Raw genomic sequence first — 21384 nt, forward strand, 5'->3', positions numbered from 1 at the left:
GAGTGTGTAAGTACGAACAAGCGTCTGTAGACAGAGTACACGAGTGCGGAAGAGCGGTAAAGGGTTTCTGTTCCTGCCCGCCACTGTCACTGCATTGTCCGGACATCGTTAGCAATGAATACATAGCCAGAAGCTCGGGAAACTTCGGAAGGTGAAAGTGTGCACAGCTCACTGTCTTTCCTATGCAGCCTAGACGAACGATATAGAGGAGACTTCCGAACGGGACTGGGATGCGCCCGAAGGCTTCCTTTCGATTTTTCCCTCAGTGCTTGCCATTCCAGCTCAGACGCAACAAAACCAAAAAAGGACGAATGGAAAAAACGTTGCCCAGGAGACACAGAGCTGGCAGAGAGCCATCTTTTGCAGCTGTGTGCGTACGTTCGTTCAGTCACGGGCTCGAAGAGACGTCAACTGCTGGTCCGTTCCCCCATCTCGTGCGTAGGACGCTATGTATAGCATCCGAGGAAGTGTGTCTAGGAACTCGGCAGAGGAAACGATGCGCGAGCCGCCATCCGGGTTGAAAAACGGCCTGATGAGACGAAAAAGCCCCCCCCCCTCCCCCGCCACCATCCAACCTCCACTTCGACTTCTTCTTTTCTGTTTTACTTTCCTGACTTTTTCGCAGCGTTCACACACACACACATACCCAAAATGCACAAGTTGCGACATACACACGTGGCGCTGCGTACTTTGGCCTTGTTTGCAAGAGGCTGAACAAGGTTCGACGGGTGGCGCTAGCTAGACGACTACTCCCATCACAAGCGACCAATTGAGGCGCAACCCGCAATGCGGTGCGGACGCAGAGCCAGATGATTTGCATATGAAAAGATTGAATGATGATGATGACAGAAACTATACGAAGTGCAGTCGCAGACGCGAAAAAAAAAAAACAGCACGAAATGCTCACTGCAGAAGGCACATACGAAATGCGGATGGTCTGTGCAGCGGGGAGATGAGTCGAGAACTACACGCACGCTCATAATGTGCGCATAATAGCGCCTATAAGCAAACCAATATGTTGCACAGACAGGCGCATGAACTGCTTGGCGGCTGACGTCGCTGCGGACCCTTGCGCCGGTAGAGAAGTAGGGTAAGTATAGAGTAAGTCGCGCATTGCAACAAGAGTTCCGCCTGTTTTAGTTAAACGCAATCCGACAAGGTGGTCGCCAGTAGCGCAGCTGTTTCGTGCTGCATGTCGGTATTCTGGCAAAACCACAACATTAACAGGTGCATGTACTTCCGGTTAAAACTTTATAGCTTTTCTTCCCGACCAAGCGGAGGCCACTGTTTTTCTTCTAGGCGGCAAGGTAGTTGAGAATGAACCCGTGACACGGTTCTGGTCGAATGCCAACAGCACGGAGTTCTGTCGCTGTCGACATGCCGGCAACGAGGCGTCCGTCCAGGCAGAGGACGACAGGCTTTTTGTCGTAGAAACGACGAATGAAACTGGACGCCGGGGTAAAGCAGGGCCGTGTCCTCGCCTTTACGTCAGCTTCGCCAGTGTCAACGAAGGGCCTCAATCAGCATTTCTCATTCCGCAGGAAGTCGCGTGGACAGCTGCTGCATTTTGTGGCCTCATGTGTAGTGTGTTGCTTTGTCCCGTCGAATGTTGCCGAAACCAGCCAGCCGCTTGTCGCATGGAACGTTGATACAGAGAGAGTGAACTGACTCCACCGAGCTATTCGTTTGCCCAGCGGAGTTCGCTCAGAACTTCTTTCGGCAAGGAACACAATATTACAACTGGCGTTTCAAGTGTGCTTTTGCTGTAATAGATCTCGTAAAAGTGCCATATATAGAGGTACACGTGTTCTCGAAGGTTTTCAGGCACTCCTAGGTAAGGGGTCCAGGTCTCATGACTTCGTTTAGATTACTGCTCATTAGATTCAGGCCCTTAAAGGCTGTCACTGGCTTATCGGCGCTTATCTATATTCATGTGTAATCGCGGTATTTTAGCAATGACACGAGGTCAAGTAATACAGAAGACGCAGCGACCCAAACCGGTGGTTGAATCTTTGGCTTGGGGGCATATCTGCAAGTTTGGATCGGTCACAACCACTTATCCACAACCGTGAACATATAACGTCTAGTTACGCTAGGAACACTCAACGCAATAGTTACGGGGACGCTGCTACGTCACGTTCTAACCTATAAATCTGGGCTTTCTCTCACAAAACTCTTAAGCAAGGGCGTTACCTCATTGGCCAGCGTTCGGGAGTCAGCCACTCGCGACAGCGATCGGCGTTACACGAGACGAACGCCGCAGCGATGACGGATCATGGAGGGCACTTGTGTTAGAGGAGCTTCGTGAACATGGACCCCCTTCGAAAACAATAAAACTGGCTCGTACCTGCAGCTACCCCTTTCACTGCAACCGCGTTCGTGAAAGCGAACGCCATATTTCTTTTGCCGGTTTTCACGCAACGGGTACGCAAAACGAGTACGACGACCACTCAAACACGTTAAGCGCTACGTATACTATTTACTTCTACTTAAAACAGACTCCTGCCGCCGCACCCACAATTAAAATATATTCAGGGCCCATTCGCGCGTATCTACTGTGCACGGTGCTATAGTACACAGCGAATATTGTGTCGACTACCGTTCTCAAAAACGTTTGTAAAAAAGTTATCCCTTTCAAGTGACAACGGAGGCTGCAGTGCTAGCTGCGGCACAACCACTACTGATGCGAAGCCTTTCACAACACCAAATATGGCCGATGAAATAGAGCATTCATGTAGTTCTGACGTCAAAATTAACTGTTCGGGCGGGTGGGCAAAACTGGGCACTCTGATCTTTGAAACCGAACGCAGAAGAGTATGAAAGACGAAGGCGACCACCATCTTCGTGATCTCGATTACTTTTTGCCCTTTTGCGTGAAATTGACACTTTTTGATCCCTTTTGAACATGACTTTCGCCTTGCGAAAAATTCATCGGCAGTATGTGACACCGTTTTTTTGAAGGACCGTCTGCACCGCAAAAACTCAAATCCGTTTCTGTAGAAGACATCGAGAAGCGACCTAAAGTGAGAACTGGCAGTCAGATTGTACTAGCTTAGCTTAATCTGATAAGATAACCCAATGAGAGCATCTGGTTTGTCCTCTTTTCGGTGAAGAAAGCGAAGCTTTCTGTTCGAAATGTCTACGTCAAACGACTGGCGTCATTCTAGCCTGTTCTAGGCCAGAATGACGGAAGTGGCGCCCTGTTCTCTTCTTTTCTTTCTGAAACATTCGCATATTTTTTCCAGCTGTTTTCAATCCTCCAAGTACTTCCCGATTCTATTTTTCTTTCTCTGTAGGTGCGCTCCTAACGTAATATCTTTTAGGAACAGGATATTTCCATCTTGGGCAGTGACAGCCATATCTGCCCCTGTTTCGTGATTGTCTGTCAATCTCTAGTACGGAGGAAACTGCGAGTGAGGCAGTCAATAATATTTCCCTGGGGATGCTGGGAAGTCGCTTCCTATAGAGAGCAGAAAAAGTGTCCCTGCTTGTATTCGCTCCACATTTTTTTCCAGGATGCGCCTGCCTGTCTTTCTTTCACACCTTGTTGCATCTTTAGCTGCTCTGAAGGTGAAAGCGCAAAGCCTCGACCAACCTCTGAGCGGTTAAGACAAGTCGCTCTGTGTAGAAACTCTGGAGGCAGTTCAGGTTCTCGGTCTCTGGAATACTGCGAGAGGAGCCCCTAGGTGAGCTCGGTCAACCGCGGTTGCCCTTCGTCTCTAGCACCTCTTTCGCGTTCAGTTTCGTCTGTGGAAGCCCACGTCCTCACTTTGGACACTGACAGACCCATGCGCGTCGCACGCATGCACGCGCGCATGTACGAACGCCCACCACGGGGGGGCGTGCCTGGTGCCAGATGTCTCGTTAACCGTTTCCTGGCTCCTTCGACGTTGGTGCATAAACATCGCTGGCTGTCGTCGAAGCGTCATCACTGCAGGAGCAGAAGACTAGGAGCGCGGCTTGGCAGCCCTGGGGAGGAACTGGACGGCCTTCTGCCCGCGCGCCGTGCGTGGTCCCGGCTTGGGCACGCCCGACTTCTTGATGCCCAGGTACCAGCCTTTGTCCTTGTTCAGCTTGCTCAGGTAGAGGTTGTAGCCGCTCTCGTACATCTCGTAGAAGATGCCCTCTTCGTCCATCCGGTTCTTCTGGAACAGCGCAACATAGAGAGAAGGAGAGAGAGAGAAAAAAAAGAAAAGAAAAGTAGACGCGCGTGCATCAGGATATATCCCACACTTCGAGCCAGAAACTATACCCTCTTTTCTTAAAATGATAGTGACTGAAGGATGGGGATTAATGTCCCTGAAGGCGCACACAATCATCTTCATTACGAGAAGGGTGGTTGGTCTATTAATATTTGCGCAAGGATGTCCGAACTGTGGATTTTCTTTTTACGTTCATGTTTCATGCACAGAAGAGTTCAGCAGGTGTTAATTTCCCTTCCATTTCGGACCAGTTCTAACTACACATTTTCAGATTGTCCTGCCGCTTTAATAGCAAGCGCTTGAAAGCCTTTTGTTGCGATTATACTGAAGCAAATTCGCTACAAATGTGACTTATTGACTCACTCACACGAATAAATCAATTATTTATTTTTCTGCCCTCTACTGGGGCTTAGTGGCTATGGTGACGTGCACTGGCGCACGAGGTGGCGGGCTCCATTCCTCGCTGCGGCCGCATACGAATAAGGACGAAACGGGAAAACGCTCGCGTGCCGCATGTATAACGCTTGCGTATCCCAGCTGGTTGAACTTTATTCGGGGTTCGTCTACATGCACAGCGACCTTTCAAAACGTGAAAGCCTATGATTTAATTGAACTAGCTATAGATGTAGCTATGTACGTGCCAAAGCGACAGGTGATTTTAGCGAGCACATTAACTTCAGTAATGCATGCTGCCTGAGAGCTATAAAAAAAAGAAAAAAAAACACTTGGATGGTTAAACTTGGCGACCAAAACTTATCTAAATAATCTCTAGTTTGCTGCCAAGCCAAACAGGCCTCCACAAAGAAACACGTTCAGACATCCAGACAGAGACAGGATCGCTGACAGCAGGGAAAGGGATGGCTTCCCAGCCGAGCTTCCTTGTTTTCTTTATCCCTTTCGGTGTATAGCGAAGGGTGCGCAAAAGTACAGCCCTCGCCGACTGCGTGCACGCGTGGAAACGCACAGAAGACTTCTAACGGAATCACGTCCGCTTATTTACCTTGGCGTATACTCTGCCTTCGGCGTCCATGCAGACGAACAGTCCTGTCTCGACGCCGCGGATCCGCACTTGCCCAATGTCGTGCGACAGAAGCTCCAGAATCGCTGCGAATTTCAAGAAACGCACGGCAGCTCAGACAGAGCTCGCTGACCAATGAGCAATTTGAGCGTGAAGTGAGAACAATGCGGCCGCACATAACGTGTCGTAGACACGCACATTGTTATATGTTCCATTTCTACGGGGCAGCGAAAAATAGCTTTTTCGCATTCGAAACATATACCACTTGGTGATAAAAACCTACTTGAAAGACGATCAGGTACCTGATCTGCTTTCGGGTCTCCGGGGATATTAGCCGCGATGGCAATAATCTAATTTTTATGTTAACTGTTGTTGTAAAGTTGGCTACTTATTCTCATCAGATAAGACAGATGAGAAAAAAAAAGACTACAGGAGGCTTCTTCGGCTGACACTAACGATTAACAGCTGATTGTATCCGTGTATAGAATTAAAAAAAAGAACTTTGGTGCATGTTAGTATAGAGACACTCAGAAAATGTAGCTAGAATGTTTGGCGCGCTAGCCCGAGACATCGCGTTCTCCATGTGGAGCACACCAAATATTCAAAACATTCGACTGCACCGCCTGGCCTCATTGATCCGCCTTCCCATCCCACCAAGGCTCCACCGATGTAATGCCACCTTACTTTGTCGGCTATGGCTTTTAGAATGGCAATTTGCAAAATACAGGGCGTTTTTTTTTTTCAGCTGCACCAAATTTTTTAAAGTGCCTAGATATCGCAATTACAACTCTTGATATAAATTATTAGGTGAGGCGGCCATTATTTCCAGGAGGAATCAAAATGCTTAATTGACTAATCAACATAATCACACTAATTAACTTGATTAATAATTGCATTACGGCGCATATTTCGATCTGTAGGTATTGTAACCAGTGAGTATGCAAGGCATATCGACTTAGAAAATATTCTCAGGACTGCACCACTTTCGAGATATTAATTTTCAGCGTTCATCAAAATGAATTGGTGTTCCAGATACCTTTGTGCTTCAATGCATGAAACAGAGTTTTCTTAAATTGAAACGCCAATGCATTTCGTTGAACACTTCGAAATAATATATAGAAACTCGTGAAGTCCTGAGAATTTGTTGTAAGTCGATATGCCTTGCATACTCACTAGCTACAACCTAGACTGAAATATATACCGTGAAGTAATTAATTAAACAGCTTTAGAAAGTGGAGATCTGTTTCCGCTGCCTACGTCGTTGCGAGCTGTTGATGCCGGTGTCACGGGAAGCTCGTCCCCGCATTGCTGCACTGCGCGCAAGAAAATACAGAAAGGTCCGCACTCGAACAGTATTCGCCGCTGATAACAGCGTTTTGTATGCCGCTGCTGTGGTTAGTGAGCGTTATAAGGACAGAACCGCGTCTAAAACCTGGAAAAACGTAAGCGGACCGAGAAGAACAGAGAGACACAGAAAAAGCACAAGTTATTGACGGATGCATGGAAGGCCGGATTATAAATGAATACCGTTATTTACGGGATGCTCGAGTGTAGTGATTTGCATTTTCGTGTGGAGGAAGCGGCTCGTTATCTTTCAGTGGGTGCCGTGACATTGTGTCATCGCTGATAACCACTTCGCCGATGACGCTACCCGATGTGCCCCCGCTGGAGCACATACACTTATCAAGAGTAGACGCTGCAAGAGAGCTTTGCTATCTCGCGCGTAATATCGCGTGAGTCACTGGAATACTCCGGAACTCCACGCATCACTTATACAGACTCGATCCATCATTGCAATTCCAGTTATCACCAAATCTTTAACGGCATGACTAAACAGTGCTGTGTCGGCTATGGGTCGGCACGCTGCTGTGCCAGCTATGGTATACTAACTCGTACAGCTATCGGATTGGAATAGCTGACTCACCCATGTGCGCTAAATGAAGATATGCCACTGTTACCGCTTCGACAAACACCGCCAGGATCCCCAGTGTGCCTTGAGTGTAGACTGGACGATCGACCTTTTATCGAAGTTGAGGTCCTTGGAGTCCGGCCTCACTGCCCATCAGACCAAAAAGCCACACCTGCTCTTCTGATACAGTACATGCAGGCGACGTACTTGAGTGCTCGACTGTAGATCCGCTGCAGCTCGCATAGTGCGTGTGATTGATCTAGACTCGCGATTTCTCTTTTTAACTACCCCGTTCTATCTCCATATGCGGTGTAGCAAACTGGACGAGTCCCTGCGTTTTCTTTCTTTTCCTTTCTTTTTTTCTCTCTTGATATATGTCGTTGAGCGCCACTCATATACAGGCGGCAACAATGATAATCAAGAATAAACAATACCGGGGACAGGCGCTAGTAAGTACACCCCTGACAGTAGCCAGAGGCACAAGCATGTTTTCCAGACTCCTTTGTCGTTGCAATGCGCGCACTTTACCTCAAGTTATTACGCTTTGCAATCACCTTGATAATTCGAAAGTGAACAATTTGCAGAGCATCCGATGACACAAATGTCTCCGGTAATATTTACAGGTTTATACAAAACGAAAAAAAAAACTGGAAATCGAATGCGCCATTCTGTCTCTCTGCGTCTCCTTTGTCGGGCTATTTTGTCGGCGGAAGAGGTCGCTGAGGCGTGCTTGACATTTCGGAGAGCGGTATGAAGTGACATTTGTTGTCTATAAAAAGGCTGAGCACATATGGATGAAGAAAATGACCTTTAACCAGGCATTTAATCAATTCTGCAGATGCTTGCAGTGAACTATTTTCTAAACTCTATACATGAAACCTCCTCAACTCAGTCCTCTGTGTCAGCCCTAGAGAGATTCAGACGAAAGAATCCGTGACCTAACTCGCTAGGTTGAACCGGGAGTGATGGCTATATTGGCTCGATGACAACATTTAATAAATATTATTAACCTTCCCGACATTTTGGTCTCTTGGGTTTCCGATTACTTACATAACCAAACGCAGTTTGTTTCAATTTACGGTTTTGATTCCTGCAGTCTTCCTGTAACATCAGGTGTGCCTCAAGGAAGTGTTCTGGGACCCTTGCTGTTTCCTTTATATATGAATGACATTGTCTCCGTAATTACTCCTGGAACTAAAAATAGGTTATTTGCAGATGATGTTGCCTTATTTCGTGATATCAGAGGTGTACATGATCAGGTTGAGTTGAATTCTAATCTCATTAATGTATCTAAGTGGTGCACAGATTTTGGCATGACTGTTAACACCGATAAAACTGTTTATCTTAGTGTAACGCTTAAGAAAACTCCTCTAAAATATATTTATAACCTGACATCTCATCCTTTGAAACAGGTTACCAGTTACAAGTACCTAGGAGTGACAATCACTAATAACCTATCTTGGAATCTGCACATTGATAAAATTTGCTCTTCAGCTTTCCCCAAACTTTGTTACTTAAGACATAAACTTCGTAATTCTCCTCCTAATGTCAAACTTCTTAGTTATTTCACATTCATTCGACCTAAGCTTGAATATTTGTTTGGGATCCTTATACTAAACTTAACATTAAGAAGTTAGAAAGGATTCAGCGAAAAGCTGTCAGGTTTATCTATTCCAAATTCAGGTATACTGATTCTCCTTCTGAGCTCATGAAAGCTAACAACATTGAGCTACTTGAATTGAGAAGAAAAAATGTCGTTTGAATTTCTTAAACTTACTTCTTAACGGTAAACTGGTTATTGATCAGACGCAGTTTCTTTCCCCTTTGGCCACAAGACCTACGCGACATTACGAAACACACTTTCTAAACCCTTATTTCGCAAGGACAGACATCTATAAGTTTTCCTTTTTTCCGCATTCTGTGTCCGACTGGAATAGCCTAACAGAACCTTATGACGCACTATATGACTAGATGTTTATGCCTTTTTGTGTTCTTTCCTCTGGTACTACCATGCTTCTTTTCTTGTTGTTGTTGTTCTCCTTTTGTGTGAAACAGATACTCTGTATATTGTATTGCCCGTCCTGCTTGGACCAGATTGGTATGCAGTATGTATTAAATAAATAAATAAGTAAATAAATAAATAAATAAATAAATAAATAAATAAATAAATAAATAAATAAATTTGCCATTACTACCAGATTAAGGCTATGTTGTTATCAGCACGAAGGTACCCTCCCCTTACGTACGCAAGAAACCGCATGTATGCAAAACCAAAGTAGACGCCAGCATGCCGTGAAGCGGCCGCTTCGGCGCGGCGCAAAAAAGAAACATCGCGCCAGAGCTTCAGGACTAACGCAAACGTTTTGGCGCGTTCGCGACTGTTTAGTCAGAAGGCTAGGCAAATATGGTTGTCGTTGTTGCTGGCACCAAGCCTTCGAGTCTCCAGCCGTGGTCGTTTATCTTCGTGTGCTGCTAATTATAGATGCCGTGAGGGTGGCCTGCTTGTTCGCGGTTAATTCGTGTAACTGCCCGCAAACTGAAGGGCCGAGGGAGGACAGTGCGGACCAGCAGGTGCGTGGCGGGACGTAAGACACGAGCATCCGCGACTGCTGTCTCTCCTTAATAAAGTCAGAGAAAGCACAGTGGAAGTTTATGAAATGAACGATTATGCTTAATTGAAATGTAGAAATAATAAGGCAAGGGAAAATTAAAGTGGACAAATATAGAACTTGGCGGGGAGGTGTTACTTTGGCCACAGCTGAGGCAAGTTATATCCCTTCGTCTGTTTATTTCATTTCACCTTATTATTTCTACATGCAAATTAAACAGAACATCCCCTATGCATTCTCTGACTTCATCATTTGTTATTTCGTATGATTGTGACTAACGAAAATCGGGCACGATCGGTCCTCTCCTCCCCCGACCCTCCCATTGTTTCTTCTCGCACAACAACGGGTACTGTTACATTTCTGTCATTACCTTTCCACTACAGCTGAAAGTATATTATCATCAGTATACCGCACATCGAACTCTTTTCAACCTGTTCTCATTAAACATCGCGAAAAAATTAATTATGAAATATTTCCCTTGGACACGTACCCGGAAGTATATGTGAACATTTGACTATGCTAGTCTTTTCTTTATTCGAAAGCTTGGCCTGCGAAATTAAACGTTTGGTACTTACAAGTTATAAGTACAAGTACGGTTGATTATGTTCGATGAAATCTAACAACGATCTACGGTGCGGACCATAGATCCACAGATGATAGTCAGGGCCGGCTTGAGTGTAGTCCAACTTTTAACAGGCTGTGATGCCTCGATGAGTGCAGTGCGTGACAATTCCACAACTAATATGCCATGCTGGTTACACCAGCCACAAAGGTATCATCTGTAGTTTCTATTCTCAACTGCGGCTTTCGCTTTGCGGCCGGATGCTCGTTATGATTTAGGGGGAAACGTTGGCGCGTTCTTGCACACCTTCCGCAGGTTTCCAAAGAACTGTGTTAGTACATTCAATCGAAAGGCTACACACCACTTTTAACTTTCTGTAAAAGCCCTGTAGACGCCACGAGTACCCTGCGATGCTTGCTAAGAAACAATATCGATGGGTGGACATCTACACCACATGACCAGTTGCTTCTATCAGTCACATAGTATAAAGCTACTTCGCACAAGTTTCGTTGTTACTCAGTCTCTCTCTGGTATCTTTGTCCAAATATTTCTTCCGCATATTTACAAAGCGCAGAGTGCCCAGAATGCCTATGGACAAATTGCCTTTCTGAAAGCATTATGCCTTTGAATTCATTGTTGCTTATACAAGGCATCAGAGCAACAAGTTAGATTCATGAGCCAAGAAGTGGTAGTGCAAACACGCTTGTGAAAACAAGAGCGCAACGACCAAAAAACCCACCCACCAACTACTTCGCATAAAAAAAGATGAAAAAAAAATCTGCATGATTGTGCGGGGATTTCTGTGCTCTCTCCGCGGAAAGTTACTCGCTGCTTGAACAACACATAAAAGTTGTAACCTTATACATATTTACTTTGATAACTCTAATGCAAAAGATATATGCACTGGCGACTCGCATATGCGGCGGATAGACAAAGGACACCCGATCCCTAGATATCCGCCACCTATGAGGTCACCGAAGTAAACAAGCAGTGCACCTCGAGCAACAGCCTACGCTTTAGCCTGGAGGTACACGTGCCGAGGAAACCTGTGACCGCAGTACTGATTTCCTTGTAGGCCTATAGGAGCTTTACATGTAAAATGTAATAACGCAACGGCTGACCGCGTATCGCTCAGGTAATTCGCTGGGCGTGTGAAAGGTTGCGCGTGAACAATGGCTCGAATTACGTTGGAAACGTATACACCCCCACGCAAAGGCGTGCGCGGCGTGCGAACACAGCGGGTGATGCTGCGAGCCACCGCCGACAGTATAGCAGCTCTCCGGACCCCGACCAATGTTTACGGAGAAGTTCACGCACAGCTGAGACACTCTGCGACACAGAACTCCGTTTCGCGACACCTTCGCGCGCCGAGGCAAGAGAAAGTGCTGTGACCCGGCGTCCGCGTGTGAACCGTGACGCGAGAGCGCATATTTCCACGGTGGCCCGCAGAGACGTGACCTTCATGCGGGCCGCTATCAGGCCTGCACGAATCAGGCGGGCCCGACCAGAAGTTGCACCTTATACGTGAAATCCACAAACGTTAATTGCCACATACCGCGGACAGTGTAAAAGGCGAAAAGAATGCGTGCGCGCTACACTGGTTCATCGTCACCACGCACCTTCCTGGCGATAGGCCACATAACAAAGAAACCTGACAGCCGGAAGCGTCGCCGCCGTACTCTCGACGGTAATCGCGGCTGGGCAAGCTTTCTCGCTTGGCGCATGGCAGAAGGTTTGGAGATCGTCTCAGCAGATACGGTCACGCGAGATACGTGACCGATGCATGCTGTCACTGGTTGTCAAATTCGAAACTCTATATTTCTTTTTACAATGTCTTTACGTATATTCTACCAGAGCCCCACGTTGCTCGTATACCAGGTTATTTAAGTGCCCTGCATAGATGTAAGCACTTACGAAGCTCACAAATGCCTCAAACGTTAGTACGCGTTGTATTTTATGTTGTTTCTTTGATATTGTTATTTTATATTGTTTCTTCTTTTTAGGCAGATGAAACCGATCCTTAAGTCTTATTGACAACACTCAGAGGGGCGCTTTCGGCAAAACGTACGGCACATTATATACGCTAATCTGGCACAAGAACTTCTGATATTGATTTATGGTAACGGTATTCGCGCTGTATTTGTGCTGATCCACGTTTTTGCAGACAGTGAATACCACAGTTCATTCTACAGCTGCACATACAAATGCGTAACCAAGCTCTTTATTATTTTCAAATGCGCAGTTGCGTAAGTTGCTGCACTTTAGTTTTTATTATTATTTGTATTACTTCTTTCTCATTGTCTGGCCTCGGTGGACAGAATGCTCTCCGTTCTCATCATGAGGTAATTTTAAAGCCACACTTTCGGTCTCTTCTATTCTGCCTCATACAATATCAAATAGTTCCGCATTTCCTCGAACAGAGCCTGTACCGTTTTCAGCGAAGTGCTCCTGTGTACCCTGGACAACGCCGGCGGGCTCCATGTCCTCGTCGACATCGCCGGCTTCGCCCCGTTCCTCTAGTTCGACGCCTTCTGCCGCTTCTTCTTCGTTGCCGGCGAACACGTCACGGGGTAGGAGGACCGAAGAAACAAACAGACAAAGGGCAAACGCCGTCAGACCGGAAGCTACGTATTCACCTGACGAGGGGTACGTGGGACGATGTGTCGAGCTTTTGGGGGCAAAACAGGTGATGAGGACAGTACAGCATATGGTGCTCGCAGAAGCGAAAAGAGTGACGAGGGACGTTAAGGCGATGAAAACAGAAATGGAAGCGATGAAGAGGAAGCGATTATTGCGGACATAAGCCGTTTAAGCGAATCAACTACTGAAAGACATGGGGTGTCAAGGGCACAGAGCATGTAGACAAAGCGGACAAGAACGGACACTGATGGAAAAACAGCACATTTATCGACACTATTGTGTCGTCGTAGGGCGTCAGCGACAACAACGACGTATGACGTCGTAAAATGACGTCAGAAACGGAAACGTGACAGACCTTGTTGTAGAAATAGCGGGAACAAAGGCACACAGAAGGTGGACAAATGGAAAGCTTATGGAATGAGTCGGGGAATGCGAAAAAAAAAAAATAAGCGGACCATACCCCAGTTTCTCGACACTTGACAAGTGGAGTCGTTTAGAAACGAGGTGAGAGAAAGGCTTTCTTCTTGGTTTGGCTGTGCATTAATGTGCAATGCCAGTTAGTGAGGCCAGTACATTTAGCACACAAAGAAAGGTAGACCTTCTTCTCCGATCAACATGGCAGTCACTGATATGCCACCAGAAACTTATTACTGTGCTTGCATGATTCTGCGCTCAACCAGCAGACCGGTTTCTGTGGGCAGCGCTATGAATATGTACTAGACATGTAATCGTAACAGCTGCGTTAGCTGGCGCCCTCCCAAAGCATACAGTGCCGAGACATATTATACATTGCTAACAAATACACTTTAGCCACAGAACAAACTCGTTAGGAAGGGGAGAGGAGAATGAGAGCGAGGACGCGCACGCCGATGCACATTCCCTGACAAGATTCGAATCACCTGCACCAGAGGTCAGACGGGACGGCGCTCACTAAGTTAGCGCGTTCAAAAGCAGCATCACATAGTTGACAAATGGTGTCTCGTTTTTGGAATTGTTGCTAGTATTTATCATCAGCGTCTAAATGCAGGTAACTTCCGAAATTGTCTTCTCTCTCCCTTCTCCGTGCCCTGATGAATTCGTATCATATAGCGTCCGTGCTGCTTTGACAACGTGATACCAACAACGATAACAAACACCGAATGAATACTGATTGGAGGGTCACAATAATATAAGACAGTGACATAACACAGAGACATGTACACTTTTGTGTGCATCAACAAGGAAAAAAATGGGCGGTAGCACAAGCAAAGCGAAACTTGAGCGAACGTGAAGAATACACAGGTGATTAAGGCAACGGTGGGTACAAAGGGAATGCACACAAAAGACTGGACAACGAACAGATGACGAGAATTTGCAGGATATGTGACTTTACCAAACAGCTATGGACCGCTGAACAAACTTGTCACAAGAACTACAACGTATTGATTAGCAAATTGTCTGTTCTTCTATTGGTTATGTTATAAGATTTTGAACTAAGAAATGGTATGTCGGGAGTGGTATGTCGCGTGCATGATATTCCTGCATGACCCTGCATAAAGGGTCAGAAAAACTCTCTCGGATTGCTCACAAATCTTAGCGTTGTTACTTACGGAGCATACACGGGCTGCAATTGTGCAGCTACTGGAGGCTACAGCCGGACGCTATTCTCACAATGGTTCATTTCTCTGATCAAGAACTATAGGCAAGAGAGGATGACGTTTTCTTTGTTTCTCATGGTAAATTGCAAGTGATTTGATATCCATGTAGCGACATCCTGAAGCAGCAATGGTTACACACTTGAGCAAAACGGCATGGCGACGAGTTAAATGCGGTAAACGATAACACAGGCAGCAGGAAGGACAGAGGACAGCTGCCGGCTCGAAGGGCCGAGCGTACAGGGGAGCCATATAATTTCAATCACTTCCATCTGAACTATAGCAAGGGCTATGCGTAGCGTGGCAAATATATATTCAGCTTCGTTAAACAATTTCTTTCTCATCCTGTTTTTGCACGCTGCTAGACCGCGGGTTCACTTGCACTATTCACTTGCGAACGACATAAGCGCCGCATCAAGACGGCGAGATCGGCTGATGTACTTCGAGGCTCGCATTACAGAGGCTCGAAGCGCTGACCCTGTAGCTCAGGGTTCGAGCCACTGGGTCAACGCTTTGTTGTTTGTGCTGTTACTTTGTACCGCTCTTTCACGCTATTTCGACTCCGATATGCACGAACTGGCCCGCGCCAACGCTGTCGCTCACTTGCAAGGTGGCAGGAAGAGAGTGTTGAGACGCGTACCGTATCGATTGTACGCCTCCCGCGTGCCGTACACCGTGCCGGCGGGGAAGACGGCCAGGTTGTGTCCCGTGCGGCAAAACAGCTGCTTGACGGGCCCCAGGTGGTCCGGTAGGTTGTCGTCCCGGCCGCCCAGGAAGGCGGGTCGGAAGCGAGCCATGTTGCTCCAGATGGCGCTCGCCTCGCCCACCAGCCGAGCCGGCGACCAGCGCGAGCCGCAAGCACGAGGGGAGCCATCGGGGACGCCGTCGCTGGCCGCCGGATCGCCCGTCGACGGTTCGGTCGAAGCCTCGCGCGCCAGGTCAGCCTCCTGCGTAGCGCCCGGTGAACGCGTTAGCGTACAAAAGGCACTGTGTGTCGCAGCAGCGTGCCAGAGCAACAATCCGCCGTTGCTTGAGCGTAGTCGTTAAACGGGTGCCAAAGAGCGACGCTAAAGTAGTTTGGAGTGATCGCTTGCCCTTTTGAAACTCTATATTCAACTAATTGCTAGGGTACTAGCGCAGAAAATAAGTGAAGAAATACCAATTTTAGAGCATCGCGATAAATGCGCAGGGAAAGTGCGTCGTGTGTGACATCAAGGAGTTGAAAGTATTTTTGTTCTATATATAGGCAGCTTTTGCACAAGAAAAGTTATCTGAATCCTGCTAGGTTGAGTATTTGGTTCCTTGAGAATGCGATGAGGGCTTTTTCTTTTTCTTTAATGTCCCTTTAAGTCAAGTTAGCTTGACTGGTACACTACGCTTCTCGAAGACCAGAGAAGGTCGGTCTTGCCGTCGGTTGAGGCTCCGTAAAAGCCAGAAAAGACGAGGACGACACCACTTGGAAGTTCCCGCACCGGCTGCTCGTGAAGTCATGAATTTCGACAACTCCCGCTCGAGACTAGTTAGCTGTTCAGTGAAAAAGAAGAATGTTGTTACATTCTTGTTTGAGTCTCTGACTCAAACAAGAAAGTCCCCAGAGCTATTTATGCGTAGAAGCGGCGTGAATACGAGTATACACATTGAAATTCGTGGTGCGCACTCACCACTACGGCGCTGCGGTTTGAGCGCGTTCCGTGGTGTTTTTCGTGTTTCTTTTTGAGTCAATGTTTTATACGCTGCGGTGTTTCCAAAGTATGGTTGCCAAAAAGCCCTAAAGTTTGCTATGTATGCTATGGGCTATGTAAACATCACTTTGTCCCGAACCACCTATGTCTAATAATCTGTAAGAGTCGTCGCACAGGTACGCATTATCCAGCCGCGCTTCAAATAGTCTGTTCAATAGCTGCGAATGCGCGGGTTCTAGCGCTTTAAATAAGTCTGCGCCGAGAGGTGAAAGTAAGATGAGAAAATTGTTCCCCCGGCGCTGCCGGAACGTTTCGAAAAAAAAAAGGGCACGCATGCGAAAATGCCGATAAACCGATAGGAAGCGCGCTCCATCCATCACGTGCCCTTCGCCGAAAGCGAGAGGCCGCTGGGAAACGTGCCAGGTATCCGATGGGTCTCTGCCTGTTGCCGGCTTGCCACCGCAGGAGACAAAATTTATAATATTCCAGGCGGTCGCACGCTTAGTTCTGATATACGGGTAAAGGTGCGCACTTAAGAGGAAGCTTTAGCTCGGGTGCGCCTATCTAAATACATGTAAAAGGAGAATTCGATTTTCTCTCGGCAACCGCTGAACCAAATTTGACGAGGTTTCTTGCATTTAAAGGAAAACCTTAAAATCTAGTGACTGTTGCTTTCGAATTTTTGATTTAGGTTGTTAATTTTTGTATTAAAAATTGGCGAAAATCAAAAATTTTCAGAAGACGGCACTATCAGGTTTAGAACTCTAACTCAACAATGAAAAACTATATTACAATTATGTGAATTGCATCTAATAGTACATCTAAAGTGGACAAAATTGATATGTTACACATGAATCTCAAAAAAGTTAGTAATATGGTAATACAGCTTTTGCAGAACCCTTGTGCACAACGTAACAAATTCACATAAGATATAAAATGACATATCAAACTTGTCCGCTTTCAATGATATAGTGGATGCCATTTACAGAACCGCGATATCTGTTCTTGATGCAGAGTTATTTATCTGTAAACTTAGTGCTTCTGTTTTTTTTTTTTTTTGAGCTTTCAAATTTCCAAAAAGCTTTATAAAAAAATACAGGCCCTGCTTCCAGCACTCACTAGAATTTAACTTTCCCTTTCACATGCAAAAAAAAAAAAATTACGATCGGCTCTGAGGTTATCTCAAAAAAGCGTTTTTGCGTTTTATATGTACTTGAAGAGGCCGCATCGGAGATGGGCCCGAGCTAAAGCTTCCTCTTAAACTTCACATCGTTATTTTTTGTTTTGTTTTCTGTTTTCCAAGCGCTCTTTCACGTAATCGTTGGTCCAATTGAGCAGCACTGCTCATTTTCATTTGAAGAAAAAGAAGAACGCGGTGGGGAATACTGTTTCTAAAGTCCTCATTTCCTTAAATGTATCCAACACTAATGATAAGCACATTGCACTTAGCAGACTCTAAGTGAACAAAAAGCGAAAGTTTATCAGAGATGCTGGTTGCCTTCCTGAGCGAGCACTTGAAGTAGCCGGTGGGCCACGTGCACCGAACACATTCTATAGCAAGCAGAAAGCAATAGTAAGCATTATCGCCACGTGCGTTCGGGCACGATATAATATTAGGAGGTATCGGACAATAAATTCTCGAATGAAGTGCTTCTATTTGAAACAAAAGTTTTCGATTCGATACTTCGAACATTTGCACACCGTATTCTAAGCCTATATGCACAGCTGAAAACTAGATTTTTTTTTCGACTATTAACGTTTGTAGTTTACCTTCAGATGTTAGCGCTGCAGGGTATGTGGAACACTGAATGTGGCAAGCTTTGGATTAAATTAAAGTCTCGCATTTCAGCCTCCATAGAAATGCGGCCACCGCGGCGGGGACTCGATTTCGCAACCTGGTGGTCAATAGCAGAACGCCAGATAGCAGCCGCTGTGACTGTACGCATGATTTCTCTATATTAAATCACGCATTCATAAACAATACATACGCGCACAACATGCACAAGCACACACAGTGATAATTATAACTGGAGTGTCTGGCCGAAGTCCATGTCTCCGAAGGAGGCTGAGAGAGCCTTCACAAGGCGCCCAAAGCACTGCCAGTGCTGCTTCCAAGGTCCAAGTATACGTGGTGCAACTCTAAGGAGCTTGCACGTAAATTTAAGGCAGAACTTAGAGTAGCCCTGAAGCCGCATATATTGAAGGAACGCGTCAACGTGGCTTAGTACGAAGGGTACCTCGGTGTGGTGCCCATGGCGGGTTGACAGTGGACACTCGTTCAGTGCGGGCGGCTATCGCCGTCTTAATTGACGCCGCACTCTCACAGCCACCTGGTCGTCGATCTCGGAAAGCGAGGTCGGGGACGAAGTAAGGTCGTAAAGGTTCGCGAAATCGAAAGTACAGAGGCAAGGTCCAGAACAAAGTTGAAGCCGATATCAGTACCTGTCTCGCCAGTACCAAGGATCCAGTGCTGGTAGTTTTGTTTGTTTGCCTTCCGTTTTACGATGCACACGTGCATTAAGCAATATCCGCAAAAAAAAAAAGGCGCGCACAAGTTACTTCATAGACGACGCTAGAAATAAGTGAATGAGTCAAAATACTAAACTGCTGTGCATATATACAATGCCGGATTAGCTCAAGCAGGCTACGTGGCGATTTGTCGCCACCCCGTTTCGAAGACAATGCCAACAGAGACCATCATAATCGCCAACGTTAGCAAACGTTGCCGACGCTATACGCTGTGGCGCCTGTACTGATTTGTGCAATCTAACTCTGTTAAAGTGTATAAGCAAGCCATTTACGACAAGACCGTTTCACTCCTATCTTTCTCACTTCCTCCCCTCCGCACACTCTTATAAGACCCTCCTGTATTGAACTTATGAACATGCCGAATGAATGTTAAAACGTATTGCAGTTCGTTATACATTGGCTTTACTGGACTGTCTTGCAAAATAACTGCATCTGTATACTCGCAGAAGGCAGAGAGTCAATGAAGCATTCCTTGCGCTCTCAACGCGATTGAATGCGATTCGCACGATTGATCCGACCACACACACACGCGCATACTATCGCATACGAGTTTCGTGCGGTAGTTATTGAGCAGTGAGTGCTCTTACTACGTGAGTTGACTATAACGTGCAATCAGATAAATGCTTAACCCCGTGACGCATACGGATGAGTGAGAATCAATAAAAGAAAGAAGACTATATATAAGGTCTACAGGCGCCACGCAGCGTCTCACCCGCGATCTCGGCTAAAAGTCAGGTCACGTACTGGTTGCGAAAATTACGAGTCGTTACGATTAAGCGCGTTCATTAATTATCTTAAACGGCATACAGTTTAAATACAAAGCGGTGGCTGGGGCAAATAATCAGGGTTTGACATATCCCTCGTAGTTCCTTGGGAATCGCTAAGCGGTTCACATGAGCCCTTATTTTACGACATCTGTCCGCACTCGGCGCTGATTTTTATTATGCTTGTTCGTTTCCCGGTGAGCAAAACAAACAAACAAATACAAAAAGTCACGAAGGCCAGAAAGAGAGCAGGTTTGGAGAGGCGTTTCAAGAAACATCGAAACGTCCACAGTAGCAAGTAAAAAAGCGCACAGTCTGTAAGAAACGAAGTCACACAGATAAAGTAAACGGGAAAACACAAACGCCCCGATGGGCAGGCATAGCAAAATCTGGCAGATCGGCACACACGTCCTCCTCTCTCGTGATTTCTTTCTTTCTCATGAAGGTATTTGCCTTTCAAGGAAGCCGCCGGAGATTGTACCAGAGCAACTGCTGTGGGTGCTCGCTTCCCCTGAAGTTTATGGAGAGCCAAGTTATCTTCTTTGCTGCGCTCGGAGAATTCTCAAAATATGTGTCTTAAAACCTAAAGATTAGCTGATAGGCAGAAAACGTGGAATAAATCGTGAGTATGTATTGGCTGAGTATAGTAGCTATAGAGTAACTTGTGATGAGATCGTAGCTGCGTTGAGATAGGAGCTCGTCGTGTCAAACATAGCTTTTGTGTTACTGCAAGTAGGCTGAACGAATATATGTGACGTAACAGTCACACTGATTCAGCTGCGAACAACTGAGCTTCACACCCGCCGTGGTTGCTCAGTGGCTATGGTGTTGGGCTGCTGAGCACGAGGTCGCGGGATCGAATCCCGGCCACGGCGGCCGCATTTCGATGGGGGCGAAATGCGAAAACACCCGTGTGCTTAGATTTAGGTGCACGTTAAAGAACCCCAGGTGGTCAAAATTTCCGGAGTCCTCCACTACGGCGTGCCTCATAACCAGAACGTGGTTTTGGCACGTAAAACCCCAAATATTATTATTAACTGAGCTTCACTACCAGCTATAGCATAGCCCTCATTATATGGTACAGCGCTAGATCTATTAAGGGACGCCTAACTCGAGTGAAACTTGTACACGGTTACGAAAACTAAGAAGTGTAGCCGTATGGAGTGCAAGACGGACAGGAGACCAGACATACGAGTCGTTACGATTAGGCGCACTCATTAATAACTTTAAACAGCATATAGTTTAAATACACCGTATGTATGTATACGTTTGACAGCGCCACGTCTCGAAATTATGTCGTTTCCGAAAGGATACTAAATAAGACGTTTAACTTAATCTATAGTGGCTTGTTACAGTATGCTGTCTTACATCAAATGCATTAAAATAGACGTGCAAAATAAATGCATATATATATATATATATATATATATATATATATATATATATATATATATATATATATATATATATATATATATATATATATATTCGCCGCGGATCCGGGAAGTATAGGTGTGTTGACGCACAAGTGAAAGTAGTTTTTTTCATTAAACTGACGTTTCGGCCGTGGGCCTGGTCGGACGAAGGCCTGGCCCACTGCCGAAACGTCAGTTTATTAACGAAAATTCTTTCCACTCCTGCGTCAACACCCCTTCTTCTTATATACAGGGTGTTTCAGCGAACACTTTCAAATTATTTTAAAGGTTGCCTATGACAGAGAGCTCAATTCTATTCTATGAGCCGGTCTACTCGAAGTGGCGGACACTACGTGCACTAAAAATTGAAATGGAAAATTGACTAATTAACAAGAATTCGCTAAATAGGTTTTTAGCTAA

General features: G+C 46.0%; 1 protein-coding gene across 5 annotated transcripts in view; it reads right to left on the minus strand.

The window, feature by feature from the left end:
- Positions 1 to 563: 563 nt before the first annotated feature.
- Positions 564 to 21384, minus strand: part of LOC142582361 (fibroblast growth factor 1-like) — a 57295-nt gene continuing 36474 nt past the window's right edge. For 2 of the 5 annotated variants that reach the window (XM_075691989.1, XM_075691994.1), the window contains exons 2-5: positions 15215 to 15521; positions 12730 to 12843; positions 5203 to 5306; positions 564 to 4145 (exon numbers count right to left, since the gene is read on the minus strand). In XM_075691989.1, the coding sequence (XP_075548104.1) occupies positions 3948 to 4145; positions 5203 to 5306; positions 12730 to 12843; positions 15215 to 15521 (723 nt within the window). In that variant the 3' untranslated portion in view covers positions 564 to 3947. The remainder of the gene's footprint in view (positions 4146 to 5202; positions 5307 to 12729; positions 12844 to 15214; positions 15522 to 21384) is intronic. The other 3 variants (XM_075691990.1, XM_075691991.1, XM_075691993.1) reach the window with 3 other exon arrangements.

This window comes from Dermacentor variabilis, chromosome 5 (assembly GCF_050947875.1).
Source record: "Dermacentor variabilis isolate Ectoservices chromosome 5, ASM5094787v1, whole genome shotgun sequence".
NCBI classification, from domain to species: Eukaryota; Metazoa; Arthropoda; class Arachnida; order Ixodida; family Ixodidae; genus Dermacentor; species Dermacentor variabilis.